This window comes from Trachinotus anak, unplaced genomic scaffold (genome assembly GCF_046630095.1).
Source record: "Trachinotus anak isolate AG129_WGS33_773 ecotype Australia unplaced genomic scaffold, CSIRO_AGI_Tana_v1 ptg000005l, whole genome shotgun sequence".
NCBI lineage: Eukaryota > Metazoa > Chordata > Actinopteri > Carangiformes > Carangidae > Trachinotus > Trachinotus anak.
In genome coordinates this window covers 25,736,581-25,752,866 of record NW_027273856.1, presented here as the reverse complement: position 1 = coordinate 25,752,866, position 16,286 = coordinate 25,736,581, and the positions used below count along the sequence as shown (strand labels likewise).

General features: G+C 39.0%; 1 protein-coding gene across 2 annotated transcripts in view; it reads left to right on the top strand.

Moving 5' to 3' along the window:
- The window catches only part of grm1a (glutamate receptor, metabotropic 1a), a 33,260-nt gene that overhangs the window by 5,931 nt on the left and 11,043 nt on the right, over positions 1-16,286 (top strand). For both annotated transcript variants that reach the window (XM_071479319.1, XM_071479318.1), the window contains exon 4: positions 15,076-15,311. In XM_071479319.1, the coding sequence (XP_071335420.1) occupies positions 15,076-15,311 (236 nt within the window). The remainder of the gene's footprint in view (positions 1-15,075; positions 15,312-16,286) is intronic.

Below are 16,286 nucleotides of genomic sequence, written 5' to 3'. Positions count from 1 at the left end.
TGGCGAGGACATTAATAAGACAGTGCATGAGTGCAGCTCAAATTCTGACCCATCATCCTCCAACAGAAAGAACCTAAGAGAAACAATACAGTTTAATTTCTATCACTACTGTAAATTTGGATTTTGACCCATAGTCCTCTGAATGTTCACAGATTAAAATCCATACTTTTTTCACATTAAAAAAAATGTATGAATATATAGTAATGTCAGACATTCACAGTTAGGGTAAAATTAGATTACAGTGTTAATGTACATGCACATGAGAAGTAATTTTGTGATTAAGACTAAGACTTTTTTTGGGCCCTTTTAAATTCTACCATTTTTCAGAATTTCTGAACAATGCATAATCAGGAGACATTACTGCTATACATAGAGGGTGCTCTGTGCAGTAAATATGTTTACCGAGAAAAGTGAGTCCACAAATAATCCAATGTACAAATTACAACAAGGTGTAAAAAATGTATTAACTTTCACTAACTGTCAGCAACAGATTTTCAAAGATACAGTGGTTGTGCTGGATTATGTGCACTGATGATGGTGAGAAAATAATTGTCTATTCCTTTTGTCTCTTCCTCTTCACTGGATTGGTACAAATAGGTGTGTTTGGAAAGAATCCTTTACTCTTTGATTTCTACTGTTAGTGTTCAAATGAAGCCCCTTAGACTGGTGAAAATGTTTCTAGTATCAGTCTCTGTTCTAGTTAGATTTGAAATATATTGAATTTTTTATGTAATGTCATCTACAGTTCGTCAGTTTTTTTTCTTATTGTCAACACATCCCATTAAAAGACCAAAGCCACTTCTGTATTGATCCTATTAGTATTGTGGGTGTCATTGCTTCATATAGTTTGTTACTCCATGTCCTTTACTTCCATTGTTATCCAAAAACTATTAACACATCACTAACACACACCATTGCACTGGATGATATGTTACTTCACTAACACAAACATATACACTGTCGTTTTTTGTTTTTTGACTTGATCCCACATATACCATCCACTCTCTGTAAATCCTCAATAATGCACCAAAATTGAGAACCACAGATTTGGAAGGGAAGTTGGAAATTATTAAGAGTTAGACTAAAACAATGTTGTTGTATTTTCATGGGATTTGTCCACAAGAAAAATACATCAAAATACGAGCCTTGTCTTTTAAAATGGTAATTTGTCTGGTTGAAAACAATCTACTTCATGTGGATCACAATACCTTCTTAGATAAAATCTGGCAATTAGTATTTGTTATATACAAGATTCCCTGGTCTCTGCTGGCCTACATGAAGGGATTTGTTTCTGGTCATCGCTATTTTCCTTGAAGAAGTCTTTTCTATTTCCTATAATATCTCCCAGAGGTGGAAAAGAAGAGAAGACAAGTGCTGCTTTTACCCGCTTCTGTTTATGTTGCATGTGTTACCTTCGGTGCATACGTGCATATTTAAGTTCTTGGCAGGGGCACTCTTTCTTTTCAGATGCAGAACATGCCTTTTAAATTATCCACTATAATGACACTCTAGGGTTACATTCCTTCCTGTATCTCTACTTTTCTCTTTCCTCCATAGGATGAGATGGGAAAGTGGGTCTTTTTTTAGCTTTTGTGGAAGTCTCCATGGGCGGAAGACATGCTTCTGGGTCACAGAGAGAGAGAGAAAGAGATAGAGAGACAGAGTGTGTAAAAATGACAGAGGAAGTCTGGGCCAACACAGATGCCAAGCCATGTGTGTGTTTCCTGGCATGTACTGAACAGCTGAATGATGCTGGCAGACAGGTATTAGCTCATCAAAAGGGAGCTTGCTTTCCTAATTTATGCTTTCACCTCTGAAGGAACCTCTTTCATGAAGCGTGTGCGTGTGCACAGGGAGCCACAGAGAGCTGGAAAGGATGTAAAATACACAAAGACAAACAAAGAGTGAATGAAACAAAGTGCCAGAGCAAGAAGAGTACAGACAAGCCCAATATCTCACACACTCAGTCTCTCTTTTATTATTATTTAATTTATTATCTTTGCTTGGTTGGGTGTCAACAAAAAGCCACTAATATTAAAACTAGCAATGTGGCAATTTGGAGGTGGTAACCTTGCAAGGAAGTTAGATTCTCACAAGCCAGAATCCATCTTGCCAGGCTCCAAGCTATTTGTCTGTGGCCCAACCACAGTTGTTTGGACCAATCAGTGTCCTTTGAGGGAGGAACTATGAAGAAAAGACATTTAGAATAAAAACAATGGGATCAGTGATTGGTTGTTAGATACGCCCATTCACAACTCATTCACTTCTCCTTCTTCACTGAGGAGGAGAGGAGATAAGGTCTATCCAAAAAGTTCCCAGATAGGTTGCTGACTTTTATGAAAAAAAGTAGCTAAAGGGTTTTAAAAGTCACAAAATCTAGCGAGAAAAGGTTTTTCATGTTCTTTATATTTGTATTTTAAAAAATCTACTGACGTGAACATTTGGAATAAAAAAACATTTTTCGTTGGTGTCAGATTATTCATTACATAATGGAGATGAATGCTGATTGGAGGGGCCATCTGGCAATTTTTTGCCTACTTCCCCATCGGACTCTAGAATTGCCACTGTTCAGCGCTGTCCTACTACTTCGTATTATAGGCAGATGGTTCATCCATTCACCTGCCAAGTATTTTTTGAAAGCGCCTGTCGTTTTTCAAGTTTCCAACGATGCCTTCCCAGATGGTTGAGGAGGCAGCTAATGTTACACTAAATGCTTAATGAGATGCTGTATGAGTCTGCTAAACATAAACGTAAAAATTAAAAGATGACATTTTACCCTGAAAAAGTCATCACATACAGCTTTAAAATAAGCATGACTAAAATTAGAATGAGACAAGCAAAAGTGTTGGGGACAGGTAATCACAGTCAAACAGGAATGTTTGTAATATTATATTTGAGAATATTGGTCTTTACAGAAAAAAAGATTTGGAAATCAAAGAGCAGGCTGTGTTGTGGTTTTTCCACCTCATTTCATCATAGAAAACCAGAGGCAGACAAAAACACTATACAGCAGTGGCTAATAACGTGCAAGTAGACATGCAGAGAGTTTTGAACCAGAGAGCTTTTGTTTTTGCTGTTCAGCTAACCTCCTCTTCAGACAAGGGCCAGGTGTGGCAGCGTGCTCAACCCACTTTATCCCTGACCTGCAGAGTCTACTCTGCATCACTTCAATACTTTGCCTCCACTCTGTTCTGCTATTGTCAGTCAGAGGAGCTCTTGTCTTTCTCCCTCTCTGATGTCAGTCATGATTTTGCCAATCAGCTGCCTCCATTACTCGTGATTGCACATACACGCACACACACACACACACACACACACACACACACACACACACACACACACACACACACACACACACACACACACACACACACACTGGTGCTCGAAAACAGATACAGAGACATGTTACCGACATAGATTATCCATGTCATTTAAATCAAGAAGACATTGATGATACTGACACTGACTGACACTGATTGCTATTAGATGAGAAACATATTCTACTCGGGCGGAATGAAGCAGGAAGCACAGGAAATGTATTTATTTAATCTTACTTTGTTTTTTAAGAATAGAGATGATTGTGGGTCTGAGCTTGGAGCCGGATGAGGAGCAGTAATAAATTGACTAGAGATGGATAGGAGTTGACCCAAATTGTTTTGGGCTGTGGAGTCCCACAGGTCAAGATGGATGTTGGAGTGGATAGATGTGTCAATACATTTGTTGCTGCACTAATCAATACTTTATTTACTTTATTTACACTGATAAAATGACGATGTGTAATGTGCAATTACAAACCTACATAGAAATATTACCCAACCCTGCCCTCACCCTCACTGCAATGATCAAACTACTACTGTCCACTACCTGTCCAGCATCAAACAATAGACGGACAAAGTCAGCGACTAGCTGGTGAACATAGTGGAGCATGTTGCAGCTAAAGGTCTGTTATATTTCCCTCAGGGGTTGTTGAAGACCAAAACACAGCTAAAAGGACAGGGGTTCAATCCAACAATCAACACATCCAACAATGCTGGATTTGTTGATAGTCAGCTGTTTGCTTATGAGTTCACCATTTACAATATGAAAATGTATTATTGTTGTGTTAATAGCTTCTTGTGTTGCCCACATGTGGCCAAAAATTCATTTTTCACAGTAGTGATGAAAAATGTTACCCCACTGCATATGTTGTTTTGCAGGGTAATAACAAAACACATAGTTTGTTGTATTATTAAATAACTGTCAAGAGGGTTGCAGGGCTTTTTTCTTAGTTCCTGAAAAGTTCTGGTATTACTGAGGGATGCAAAATCTTAATAAAGCACTGTCCTTCCTGCTGAACAACACTTCATTTTACCTGGTTTAATTGATGACAATGTGACAGCATCTGTTGCTCTGATCCTGTCTGCTTATAAACATTCATGTGTCTCTTCTTGTACTACAGGGAACTGACACGTTTAACCTTCGATTCTGTCTTCTAATCCCTGCAAAGGAACCTCAGTCTTAGTTTTGAAATAGTATTTTCAGAGCATTTTCTTCAGAAAATGTTTTGCTTCACCTTTCCTAAACTATCAAAGCCTAAATTCAGTATCTGGCAGTTCCATGACAAATAGACCCTGCCAAAATTAATTAGCACAACACAAGCCTCTTTGAAGTCGCAACTGTATAGCTTTCCACTGAATCCAGAGAGTTTAGGACAAAAATCAGAATCAGTTTGACCACAGAAGAATCACTTTAATGTACAACAGAAGAACGCAATAGCTTCAGATGAATATAATACACATCATAAGCTTAATATGTATTAAAATAAAATACAGTCATTGTAACACTTTACCTTCAGGGCAGCCTTATTGTTTCTTGGAGTACAGCCACATTGCTGGCAGAGGGAAGTTAAAAGATATTTCCCATTAAGCTTCACTGGGGAGACCAGGAGTGTTATTTGACTTTATGGTAGCGTTGATAAAACCGTAATTGAATTTATTTATCAGTGTGTATTGTGAGGAGGTATTACAATCTTGGAACATAAGAACATCACAAGGGAACAGTGTGTGCTACATAGAGTGTACTTGATGCTGTAAAATGGCCACGGATTCCTTGCCTGTTATTTGACCACAGAGAGAAATATACACAATGACTCCCAGGAGCTGGCAGCCCATATTTTTACAGATCCACCACCACTATGTTCCTGTTTTTGACTCTTTGCTGAAACACTTACTCTGTTTATAGATTATTTCTATCAAGAATTTTTGCTTTGTAAAGTAATGCATAAGCAATCCAGCCATCAATATTTGGTTATGGTAACTCAAAAAGTAAAGCCCGTTCTGAGTCACGCTGGAGCCCTTTAGCAGCTCATAGGGTTCTCCATCTCAGTAAAGCCAGACCAGTATCGGCTCCACGATTGGACTGGGAAAAAAATTCAGCCTTGGACTTACCCGCAGGAATGGGTCACACAAATGACACTGACGGAGCTGGTAAAAACGTATGGATTTGCTGATGTTTTGATGGTCCACCGGCTGACTGGGATTTGAGCCGGTACTTCCCATAGTCTCTGGTCTCATCTCTTTCTTTGTCAGAGGCCTTTTTAGATGAAAAAGTTTCTTGAGTGGAGGGAATTCTGGAAGGTCGCTTTCACCTGTACTGCACTGTGCCATCTTACAGGTGGGCAGTGCCTGCGTGTTTATAAACATGGGGAGTTCTAACAGTTTAACAGGAGGGACTCACATGCACTAATACGCATGTGTATGTGCACTAACATGCTCGCGCTACCAGACCGGCTACCAAAACAAACAGAGAAACTAAGATTGCAACACACACAGAAGGGGTGTGACTGCTCAGGACCCTATCACTACACTATATCTTTACCTGGAGAATAGTTGTTCTGTTTATTGTTTAAAATCTCATTTACAGAACCTTTAAATTTCCACCATGGAATAGTGAAAAGGCTTTCTGCCCAGCTGAAATTTTTCAGATTTGAAACTACTGTACAGCCTCTTTTGTTCTCATTGCTTCTACTGCCTGTTCCCCAGCACCAAGCCTGGTTTCTGAATGGCAACATGGAGTGAATCCTCCTACCCATTTGCCTGCCTGCTTGCTCTCTTGCAATTAGCAGCATTCGTTTTCTCTCTCCCTCTAATGCTGCTCGAATGCTGTTATTACTAAACATAATTTGCATAAGCTGCTTTTCCACATGTAACGCTCATTTCTGTCCCTGTCTTACACTCACAGTTTTTGTCCAGGTCCAATTTTGAATGCTCAATTCTTGTTTTTTATTTTGTTCCAGACAAAATGGACACTGAGGCGGAAATGTGGATGTTCTACCCCTGTAATGCCTTGGCACTAGTCATTAGCAGGTTAAGACTGTGTCTTCTGAGACAACGCTGAGGTGCAAAGAAAGCTGTGAGCCCATATTGTGTGTCTCACATGCATTTCTGCATTTGGCTGTCCTATTCAATTTTCTGTAACAGGGGGACTCAGGTTTTGCTCTGAGCTTGAATAAATGAAACGTTTAGGGCACCAGAGAAAGATAGAGAGAAAGAGAGAGAGAGAGAGAGAGAGAGAGAGAGACAGAGAGAAAGAAGAGTTGTGGCACAACACATTTAGCTGCCTTTTTCCTGTCATCTGCAAGGCTTTCATCTCCTCCCCATCTCAGGAAGGAGAGCGCGGAGGATGTGGAATTCAGCCTATTGACTCCTTCTCGCGAGTAATTTGGCAAATAGCGGGGCATGAGCAAAAAGAGACCTTGTCTCTGGCAACAACACCAACATAAATGGGTATCTTTTTCATCCAGAATTGTAGCTCTACTAGAGGTTAAGAGTGGATTTTCGTTTCTAGGGTTTGGTGTAATGAATCTTTCCTGAATCAAATGTTTAAAAATGTATTCAGATTTATGAAAATCATTTGAAAAACAAGGATCAAGGAAATCTAAGTTTGATAATGATTTCTATTTAGTAACTTGGTGGATATCATTACTTGAAAAAAATGTTAATAGTTTCAACTTTTCCAGGGGTTTATGTCTTACATACTGCTGGATGTTTAGACTAAAATCACGGGAAAGTTTTTCCACATCATCTATAATTCTCCTCTTCCCTTCTCTGAGTTATGATACCCACAACCTGTGCTGAACACTCTTGCCTGGCTCACTTTCCCGAAACATCTTTCTGTTGTCAGGGTTCCAGTTGGAGCACAATAGTGACTGACGCATTAGTTATGAATGTAAGAGAGTGAAAGTATGGAGGGTGGAGACGCCAAGGCAGTGAGCCTTCATCTTCATGTTATTCCCCCTGTGCGGCATGATGATTCTGTCGTCATGACCCTCTGCACTAAAGCAATCTACATGGAAGTTTAGTGAGAGTTCACTGGGGCAAGTCATGCAGGAATCAAGCCGAGGGTATTTTTTTTTTTTAGCAGGGCAGGATCTACTTGAATAAAAGGCTTGTGTGCTGCTTGGGCTGCTGTCACCATGGAGATTTTGTTTGGGCTTATGACAGAGTTGGTGTGATCGTCTCACTGCAGATCTGTCATTCAGTCTGTCAGCAGGGCTCCAAACACAATCGTCCCTTCTCAGAAAATATGGCTGACATCTGAGAAATTTCTCCTAGTAACAACAGTAACAAAGATTGTAATTATAAGATAAGGACACACTGTCGATGTTCATTCAGTAATGGAGCCCTGCTCCCATTACTGGTACGTACACATGCCGCTCTGGAAAGTATATTCAAGTTGAGTCAGGATTCGTGATTGCATCTGTTTGTGTTCCACTAAGCAAGGGAGCACAATGAACTGCATCTGAATATTTATAACACGCTTCTGATGTTAATTGAAAGCAGCCACACATTGTCAAGGACATCTCTCTGTTTCCAATTGATGCGTTGTGTTCCCTTGTGCGAGGGGATGGGTGAATGACATTGGAGTGATCAAAAATAGCACACTGGCTTTGCATGTGGACATAGTTGTCACATCAGGATTCGCAGAAGCTGAAACGCTTTCCTGTACAGACAGCTACCATTGGACCAAAGTGTATGGATATAACATGTATACACAAAGAGAATAGTGAATGGAGGCACACCACAGATCAGCCAGGAAGCAATAATTTAAATAACCAGTTAACTTTTTAGTCATTTTAAATGCAAAAATCAAAACACTCTGGTTTTAGCCTCTAAAATGTGAGGATTTGTTGTTTGCTTTTTTTTCTGTGTTATATCAATGTAAATTACACAACCTTAGATTTTAAACAGTTGGTTGGACAAAATTTGAAGACGTCATCTTGTGGTCTGAGTAACTGCAATGTAACATTTTTCATAATTTAAACCAAAAGAGGAGGATAGTGTGCACACCCAAACCCCTGTAGGGCGCAGCAGCAAACAAAGGAAAATGAGAGGCAATCTGCACACTGAATTTTGAAATCTCCAAAATATTTAATGATGCATAGTTTCAACCTACAGCGTCTTTGTCAAACAAATATAACTATACCTACCAACCTGGTATGTCAGAAACCTAGGCTACTTTTGGATTAGTTTCTTCTCATGAACAATTATAACACTGTACACAGGGGATTTTAAAAAGTTAAAGATGCAGGTTATTATGTGGTTCTTTAATGTGTATAGTAAATTGTTTTGGAATAATTACCATTATTTTGTATCATTCTATGTCCTGAAAGGTTAACCTTCTTGTTTAATCTGTATCTATAGCCTGCTTTTTGATCACGTGGATCTTTGCCTGACAAAGACTTTGTAGGGCAAAAAAGTATGCAGGCTTTATAGAACAAATTGTAATTAATTAATACAAACATGAAATGAAATAATGAACATCTACAGTCCAAGTTTGACATCAGTGGAACTTATACCTTTATCTGACTGAAAGAGAAAATAGATCTTGTAGTTGTTATTATTATAATAACTAAAATGCAAGAAAGGAACATGCAACCATTTAAAAAAATGTAGGACTCCCTCAGCAGCACTGCTATCCTCAGCCTCACATAATGCTTTTACATTAAACTGACCTACTAATAATAAGATCTTGTCATCCATCAGTCGCTGCCACTGCTGATATTCAATGCACAGACCTTGTCATGGGGTTTAGTAGTGAACTGATGTCCCTTGGTAGTAAGAAGCAAAAAGGATTTTCTCCCAGCAGTGTTCCCTGTCAGTGTAGAGGAGACTGATCTCCCAACTCAAACTGGGGCATGATGAATAAGTAAAAGCAGCCTGGATGGGCTTTTAAAGGCTCCCCGGCTCACCCAGGGCCCTCTGTGTCACCTCAAGAGAGTCCTGCTGCTGCTGCCATGTAGCTAACAAGCCACCACCACTCCTGTTTTAACTCCGCACAGAAATAAGAGAAATGGAGAATAATTAAAGACTATGTAGAAAGAGATAAATGTATAGAGGTGAGAGGGAGCGGCAGTTCTTCTGCAGTTGCTGAGGCATATGAACAACAAATGTGGAGAGGCAAATTTCTAAAATAGAAATGATGGTTTTTGTGAAAAATATGCAGTATATACCTACTTGTAGGAATGTAAACACACAAATAAACAGACAATACTGATTAGAGTGAGGCATCATTGTATTTATTATCACAATATCTAAAAAGATACCAGCTACAATAAGTTGACCTTGAGACATTTCTAACACCCTGTGCTACAACTGAGACTGCCGACAAACAGAGACCTAGCTTAAAATTATTGCTTGAGCGTGATTAACCAAGCCCACTAAATTAGGTAAAGAGCCCCCCCCCCCCCCCCTCAGCCCCCAATAAATGCTCCACATTAATTAAAACATTAATATGCTGCTTACACATTAATCCATTAGTAATAATAATATAACTATTCTTTATTATGAGTACTTAAACCTTGGATACTCCTCCTGCTAATATTTATAGACTCTAATCTTAATACTCTGAGAATGTCTTCCACCACTGAAGAAGATATTGGTGGACCATGAAAAAAAAGAGAGAGAAAAGAAGTTATAATAGAGGCAAAGGAAGTGTGTTTGTGTGCGTATGTGTGTTTTACATTAAGATCAAAGACTTGATGCATGATTTTACATTTAAAAATACTGTAAATCTTGTACTTAGACCAGTTGATATTCAAGTGGTTTGTCAATGACAGACAGATTAAAAGTTTTTCCATTAACTACCTGAACTTTTATTTTAACACTCGAATAGAGCAATTAGGAAACTCTTGACTCCCCTATCCTCCCCTTCTTCTTTTTAAAGTAACTCTTCCCATTCATCCTCCAGGGGAAACAGCGCATGTGATTAAATTTCTGCCCTGCCAATTAATTCATGGCTTCATAAATATACAAATGTGCTATCAAACTAGAACTAGATCATCCGGGGGAGTCGGGGGAGCTCTCAGTCTCATCACTGTTGTATACTACTCTATAAATTATCCAGCTGATGGCATGCTGCGCTCCTCTAAACAATGCCACACATCATCAAGTCTCAGTAAATCATTGACATACACACATCCTGTTATTAAGCATATGGCTTCAAAGGAATAGCAGGCTGCTGACTTTACTCGCAGAGATAAGCAGTGACTTAAATGGTTCAAAAAATGTATTTGGAAAGTTCAGGGTAAAAGAGACATCAGTTTTAGCCTCAGTCCTCTGGGTTTTACGTGTTTGGTTGAGATGTATCCTAAATCAAACTGTGACTCCATCTGTGGTTGAGGATAAGATGCACTCATAACTCTGCAGCATTCCCATTTTACCCTGGTCCTACTTTGCTGCACTAGTCTAATGTCAAATTTAGGACTGAATACAAAATCCTTTTAATTACTTTGATCCACTAGGCTTCTTAGGTAATCAGAACTGGTTGTGTTTAAGGTTTCAGGTTTTTCTGTCCATGGGCCTGTTTCACAACAGTGATCCATGAAAACTGATTATGTGCAAATTGCAGATGGTTGCATTGTCACATATCACAAATTATTGTTCTTTGCAAATTGCTGATACATTTGCAAGTCCTTAAGAGCTCCTGCATGCTCATGCATGGATTGTAAGTGTGCTGTTTGTTTTGAGAGGAAATGTTGTGATGTTGCAAATTGCAGCTTGCATGTTGTAAATGCTGGTGAAATGGGGGTCTGGATCCCAGGTTACTGAACAGTCTGTCTCTGGCGGTCAGGTCAGAAAACTCTGTTGAACATTTTAAAACTCATCTCAAGACCCAGTAATTCTCAGATTCATTTTACTGATGCTCCCATAACTCAATTTGCTCTTCTAACTATTCAGTAACTCTCTAGTCATTGCTTTGCAAAGTCTGGTTTTATAAAGTGCCAGATAAATATTCAGTCACTTATTGCTGTAATACTCACTATACTCACTAACGTGTCTAACGTGACTTGGACACTGGACACTGACTGCTGCCAACAGCCAAAGTCAGTTTCTATAAACCATGACTGCAACCTTTTTCTAACCCATGTTTTTGTTACCATAGCCAAACCTTAACCATGTTTTTGGAAGGCACTAGAAAAATATGGCATTGTGCCAATATGGGCCCAAAATCAGAAAATGCTTTTCATTACTTTGGTATTGTTACCAAAAGTAACTGGACTTCAGTATGTTGCCTTAAATCACAGATCTCAGCCTTCATAAGTTGAGAGTTCAAACTAATGTTATCAATTCTTTTTCAGCTGTGATCATCTCAGATGTATGCTGCTTTATATTTACAGCCACCGCCTTGTCCATCTTCAGCGCAACAACTGCAAAACTAATAACATACTTCAACAGCATTGACTCCTTAATCTGCTTAAACAGGTGTTCCTCCAGTATATCTGACTCAGGTTATGTAATAATGGGCCTTTCAATACGCAGCATGAAGCCGCAGAACATTGAGGCGACGTTAAATCAGATTTTGTCCCATTAGGCATCCCTCTGGTGGCCCGAGAGTTTTGATGAGCTGTTTGGTGTTCTGCCAGACAGCACAATCCTGAGAGAGGAGAGCGAGAAGAGAGAATGTCATTTTACTTCATCACAAACTCCACTGTGAGAAACAGTCCAGCATGTCTTCAACGCCTCCTGCATTATTCATATAGAGTGTTGAACAGCACTTCCCCCTCCCTCTCTCCTTCTCTCCCTCTCATTAAATACAAACCAATCTGTTTTCCACTATATTTGGTTAGAATAAATAATTATATTGAATAGACCACATTAAATGCAGTTACCCTGTCTCGTAAGGTGACTTTACAATAAATACTTGGAACACACACAAATCTAGAAGTTGCTGTATGTGTCTTTCTGTCTCTGCCTGTACTGTAAGCACTGAAAGAGAGAGGAAGGGACAGAGACAGTATTCACTAGGAGTGAATGAACAAAATGTGACTAGGGCCAATGAAATTCACGTGTTTCTGACTTTAAACTCAATTAGGGGAGTGAAAAGGATGACTCAGCTGAGTTGTGCTTCATAAATATACAGCAAAAATACAGACCACATCTTCACAGACATAACAGGCAGATATAACAGGCAGATATCCCTACATAAGGAATAAGCCAACACAATGCTTTTCCTGTTTGGAACAGTTGGTGCATACAGTAGGAGTATACATTTATTACCAGTCATTTAAAAACATCCTTCATTACTTTTTTCAACATCAGTTAGATTAAAAACACCTTTGTTGACATTATGCATTTACTGCATTGCAATACTTAAATATAAGCCCTACAAAAATGTACATTCATCACGTTATGTCTTATGCATCCTCCACCTATTGACTCAGGCCAAAAGTATATAAATAAATACATAACCAGTGGAAAACACTCAATGTTGTGGTTATTATTCCTACTTAAAACTTCTTACTGTAATTTTAAGTATAAGGCTGGTGATAATATATACTTTTCTTATTGCCAACATATCCCACAAAAAGGTTAAAAGCTAACAAATATTGTCTGTGTAGCCAAAGCTTGGTACAGGTTATTATTCTGTGCCACAGAGCTTCTTCATTGTCCAGAAACTATTAAAACACACTGATGATGCAACTGTTGCTCTGACTATTACATGCTCCTCCATTATGATGACTATAGGCACTGTAGCTTATTTTGAGTCAATCCCTCATACATCTCTCTGGTCCTGTAAAATACTCATCAGTGCACCAAATGTGTATTCATCCACCGCTGAATATAATCCCCAACAAATTGACTACTTACCTCGGTATGAATAATGTTTTCTTAGAACTACAGTACCCAGCTGTTTTAATAAATTACTCAGCACTTTTTCTGTCATATATTTGTGACCTGCTTTCAAAGACACCGGTTTAATGCTGAGTGCCACAGACATGGTAGAAAGTGTTTAGGGATGGGCTGATGCATTGCTGGTATTTTTGTGGGACTTGTTGACTGTAAGAAGAATATAAAACAACCTTATCAACCTTACCTGTGTATTTTTTTAGATACAGTGGGCAGTTCACTGACCTTTAGATACGTGAATACTGGTTTTTTTTTGTTTTTGTTTGAATGTCTCCTTTTTCTTGACTGACAGTAATTGTGGACATAAAGGTCATAGACTTTGACCTGCACACCCTCGCACACAAACACACACATGTCCTTATCCATCACCCAGAACATCCCATGTGTGCGAGGTAATTGGTTCCACGGTGAGTCACACCTAATTGGTGTGTAGCTGTCAATAGCACAGGTATTTTAAGGCAGTAGCCTGCAGCCCACATTAAAGTCAGAGAGACACAGAGAGTAAAATACAGCCAGAAACCCTCACTGGCTCAGCTTTAGAGACAGAGCAGAGCTCAGAGCAATGCTTTTTATCTGTTAATTTGTTTTTCAGTGTCCCCTTCACTGGTGTTTTCCGTTTCTCTTGGAGCCCACTGGGCAGCTGCGTGTCCAAATTAGCTTGGTAGGGCAGAAATTCTCGCACAGAAGGTTACACAAGCAAACAAACAAGCAAGCTGAAGGGATTGTGTGAAGCCTACAATTACAGTTGAGGCGCTATTGCTGAGGTTTCCAGCCTCTTAATTCTCTGCAGTGGACTTGAGATAAGCCTCCAACCAGTGCTGCCATGCTTATTTAACATCGTACAAGAGTGGCAGCTTTGGTCTATGTTTCTGTAGCGGGATCTCTTTATTTAAATGAAAACCACACAGGACCCAGAGTTTGGGTGGTGATGCTGTTCTGTTGTCATGTTTTGCTGCTGTTTGATGGGAACTTGTCTATTAGTTTCCATCTGAACATACAAACCATGAGATGTTTTATGTTTTCTTCTCATTACCCCTAAATGGCTTTTGCGTGGTTCTGTTTTCATCCTGTACGTCCTCTATAATCCAACTGCCCCTTTAAAGGTGGAAATTACAAGTAACTTTGCTAATTTGAATCATTCAGTTGATTTCAAATTTTCATAGTCATTGACAATGTAGTTTGTTGACTCTTTTCTAAGCAATTATATTATTAGTTCAGAAGCTGGTCATTGGAACAAGGTGTTACATTCAGTTCAGTACAATACAAGGTCTATGTAAGCACTGTACGTGAGGTTGATAGCTCAGCAGGTGACTGTTTGTCACAGAGTTTTCACATTGTGATCAGTTCTGTGGATTTTTTGGTGTTTTAATAAACTTTTAGTTGACAACCATGTTTTGGTCACCATTAATAGGAGCTCCATTGCAAAAAGCTGCATATTCGGTTGGTGACAATGATTCAATGTGGTCAGTTCAGTCTGGCCATTTGGTGTTCAGATTGGCTGGTACATGTATTAAACACCTTTTCTGCCCTGTCCCTATAAGAAATGGCATTAATGAAATAAGGAATCTACCCTCTGAAATAAAGTTGCATTAGTGGAACCTGTTTTGTTTACATTATGAATACATTAATGAGATTACTCTAAGTATTAATGGTGCAACTCATGAGACTCAACTCAGCTCATTTTATGGGCTTGTTAATCTGAATTAAGAGTTAAAGGTACATTGTAATATACAATATAAAAGACTCATGACAGTAACAAGTACAGAGTATCATCACTGTGTGGCAGCTCCCCTCATTCAAAATTATAACAATGTTTTATTCACATTCAAATCTTTTTATGGTGTTTATGATCATAAACTATTCTCCCTGCGATCGTCACATTATAGCCTCTTCGCTCTTGCTCTTGCAGTGATGGATGGGCAGACCGTTACGAGGTTGTGGAGGGTTATGAGCAAGAAGCAGAGGGAGGAATCACTATGAAGCTGCAATCAGAGGTGGTGAAGTCCTTTGATGACTACTACCTGAAGCTGCGTCTGGACACAAACACCAGGAACCCCTGGTTCCCCGAGTTCTGGCAATACCGTTTCCAGTGCCGCCTGCTGGGTCATCCACAGGAGAACAAGAACTACAAGAAAGTCTGTTCCGGTGGGTGACAACAGAGAAATTCATATTTTAAATAAGAGTAACAAATGGATAGGCAAACAGTCTATTTTCTCATGTAATGCTCTCAGGCATCATCCTCTGTTCTTTCATTTAGCTGTCAGTGAGAGTAGAGGTTTAAATATGACCTGAGTACAAAACTGAACAATAACAAAAACTGTGTATTTTTTTTTCTCTGTTTTCCTCCCTGAATATTTTCTCTCTTTGCTCTCAAAAAGGTGATCACGGTAAATTGAGTTCTTGACTTGTTAAGAGCCTTTAAATTGCAATTTAAAATACTCACTGCAAATCCAATCAAAACTAAAAAAAAAAATAATCAAATGAACACTGCAATCAAAATGATATTAAAATGTATTTGCTCAGCATGCTTTTAATCAAATGATAATTCAAATCAATTAGTGGTTTGTGATGATTGTTACTATCTCAGAGCAGTGCAGTCATAGTTGCTTTTCTACTGTCTCTGTATCACACTTGTATATACCTCTTTTATTCCAAAGACCTTCAAGGTGGTAAGTGCATTTTTCTAGCCATTACCATGGTGATGATTTTTATCAGAACTGCACCTGCACTCTGTAAGCATTTGACTCCTCCAAGACAGTAAGAGTTTGACTGATGCTTTACTAAAAACAACACATTGCTGTAATGTATTAAAACTGATTTAGTTAAATGAGGAGATTTCTTCATCCAGGCAGTCGAAGGCTCTCAGCTGAAGTGAGGATTGCATCAGTCAAACTCCGATGTGGAGCACTGGGATTGTCTATTCTGTATGAAGAACAAAAAGAAAATGACCTTACACTTTGAAAAACTGCACAAAGGAATGGCTCACCAAGCGCACACTGTTCACCCAAACAGCTGGAACATCTGAAAAAGATTGCCTATTTGGATAGATCGCACCCTTTCTTTTCCACTGTATATGCATGTTGATGTCATAGACAAAAGAACCAATATTTTAAATGCACT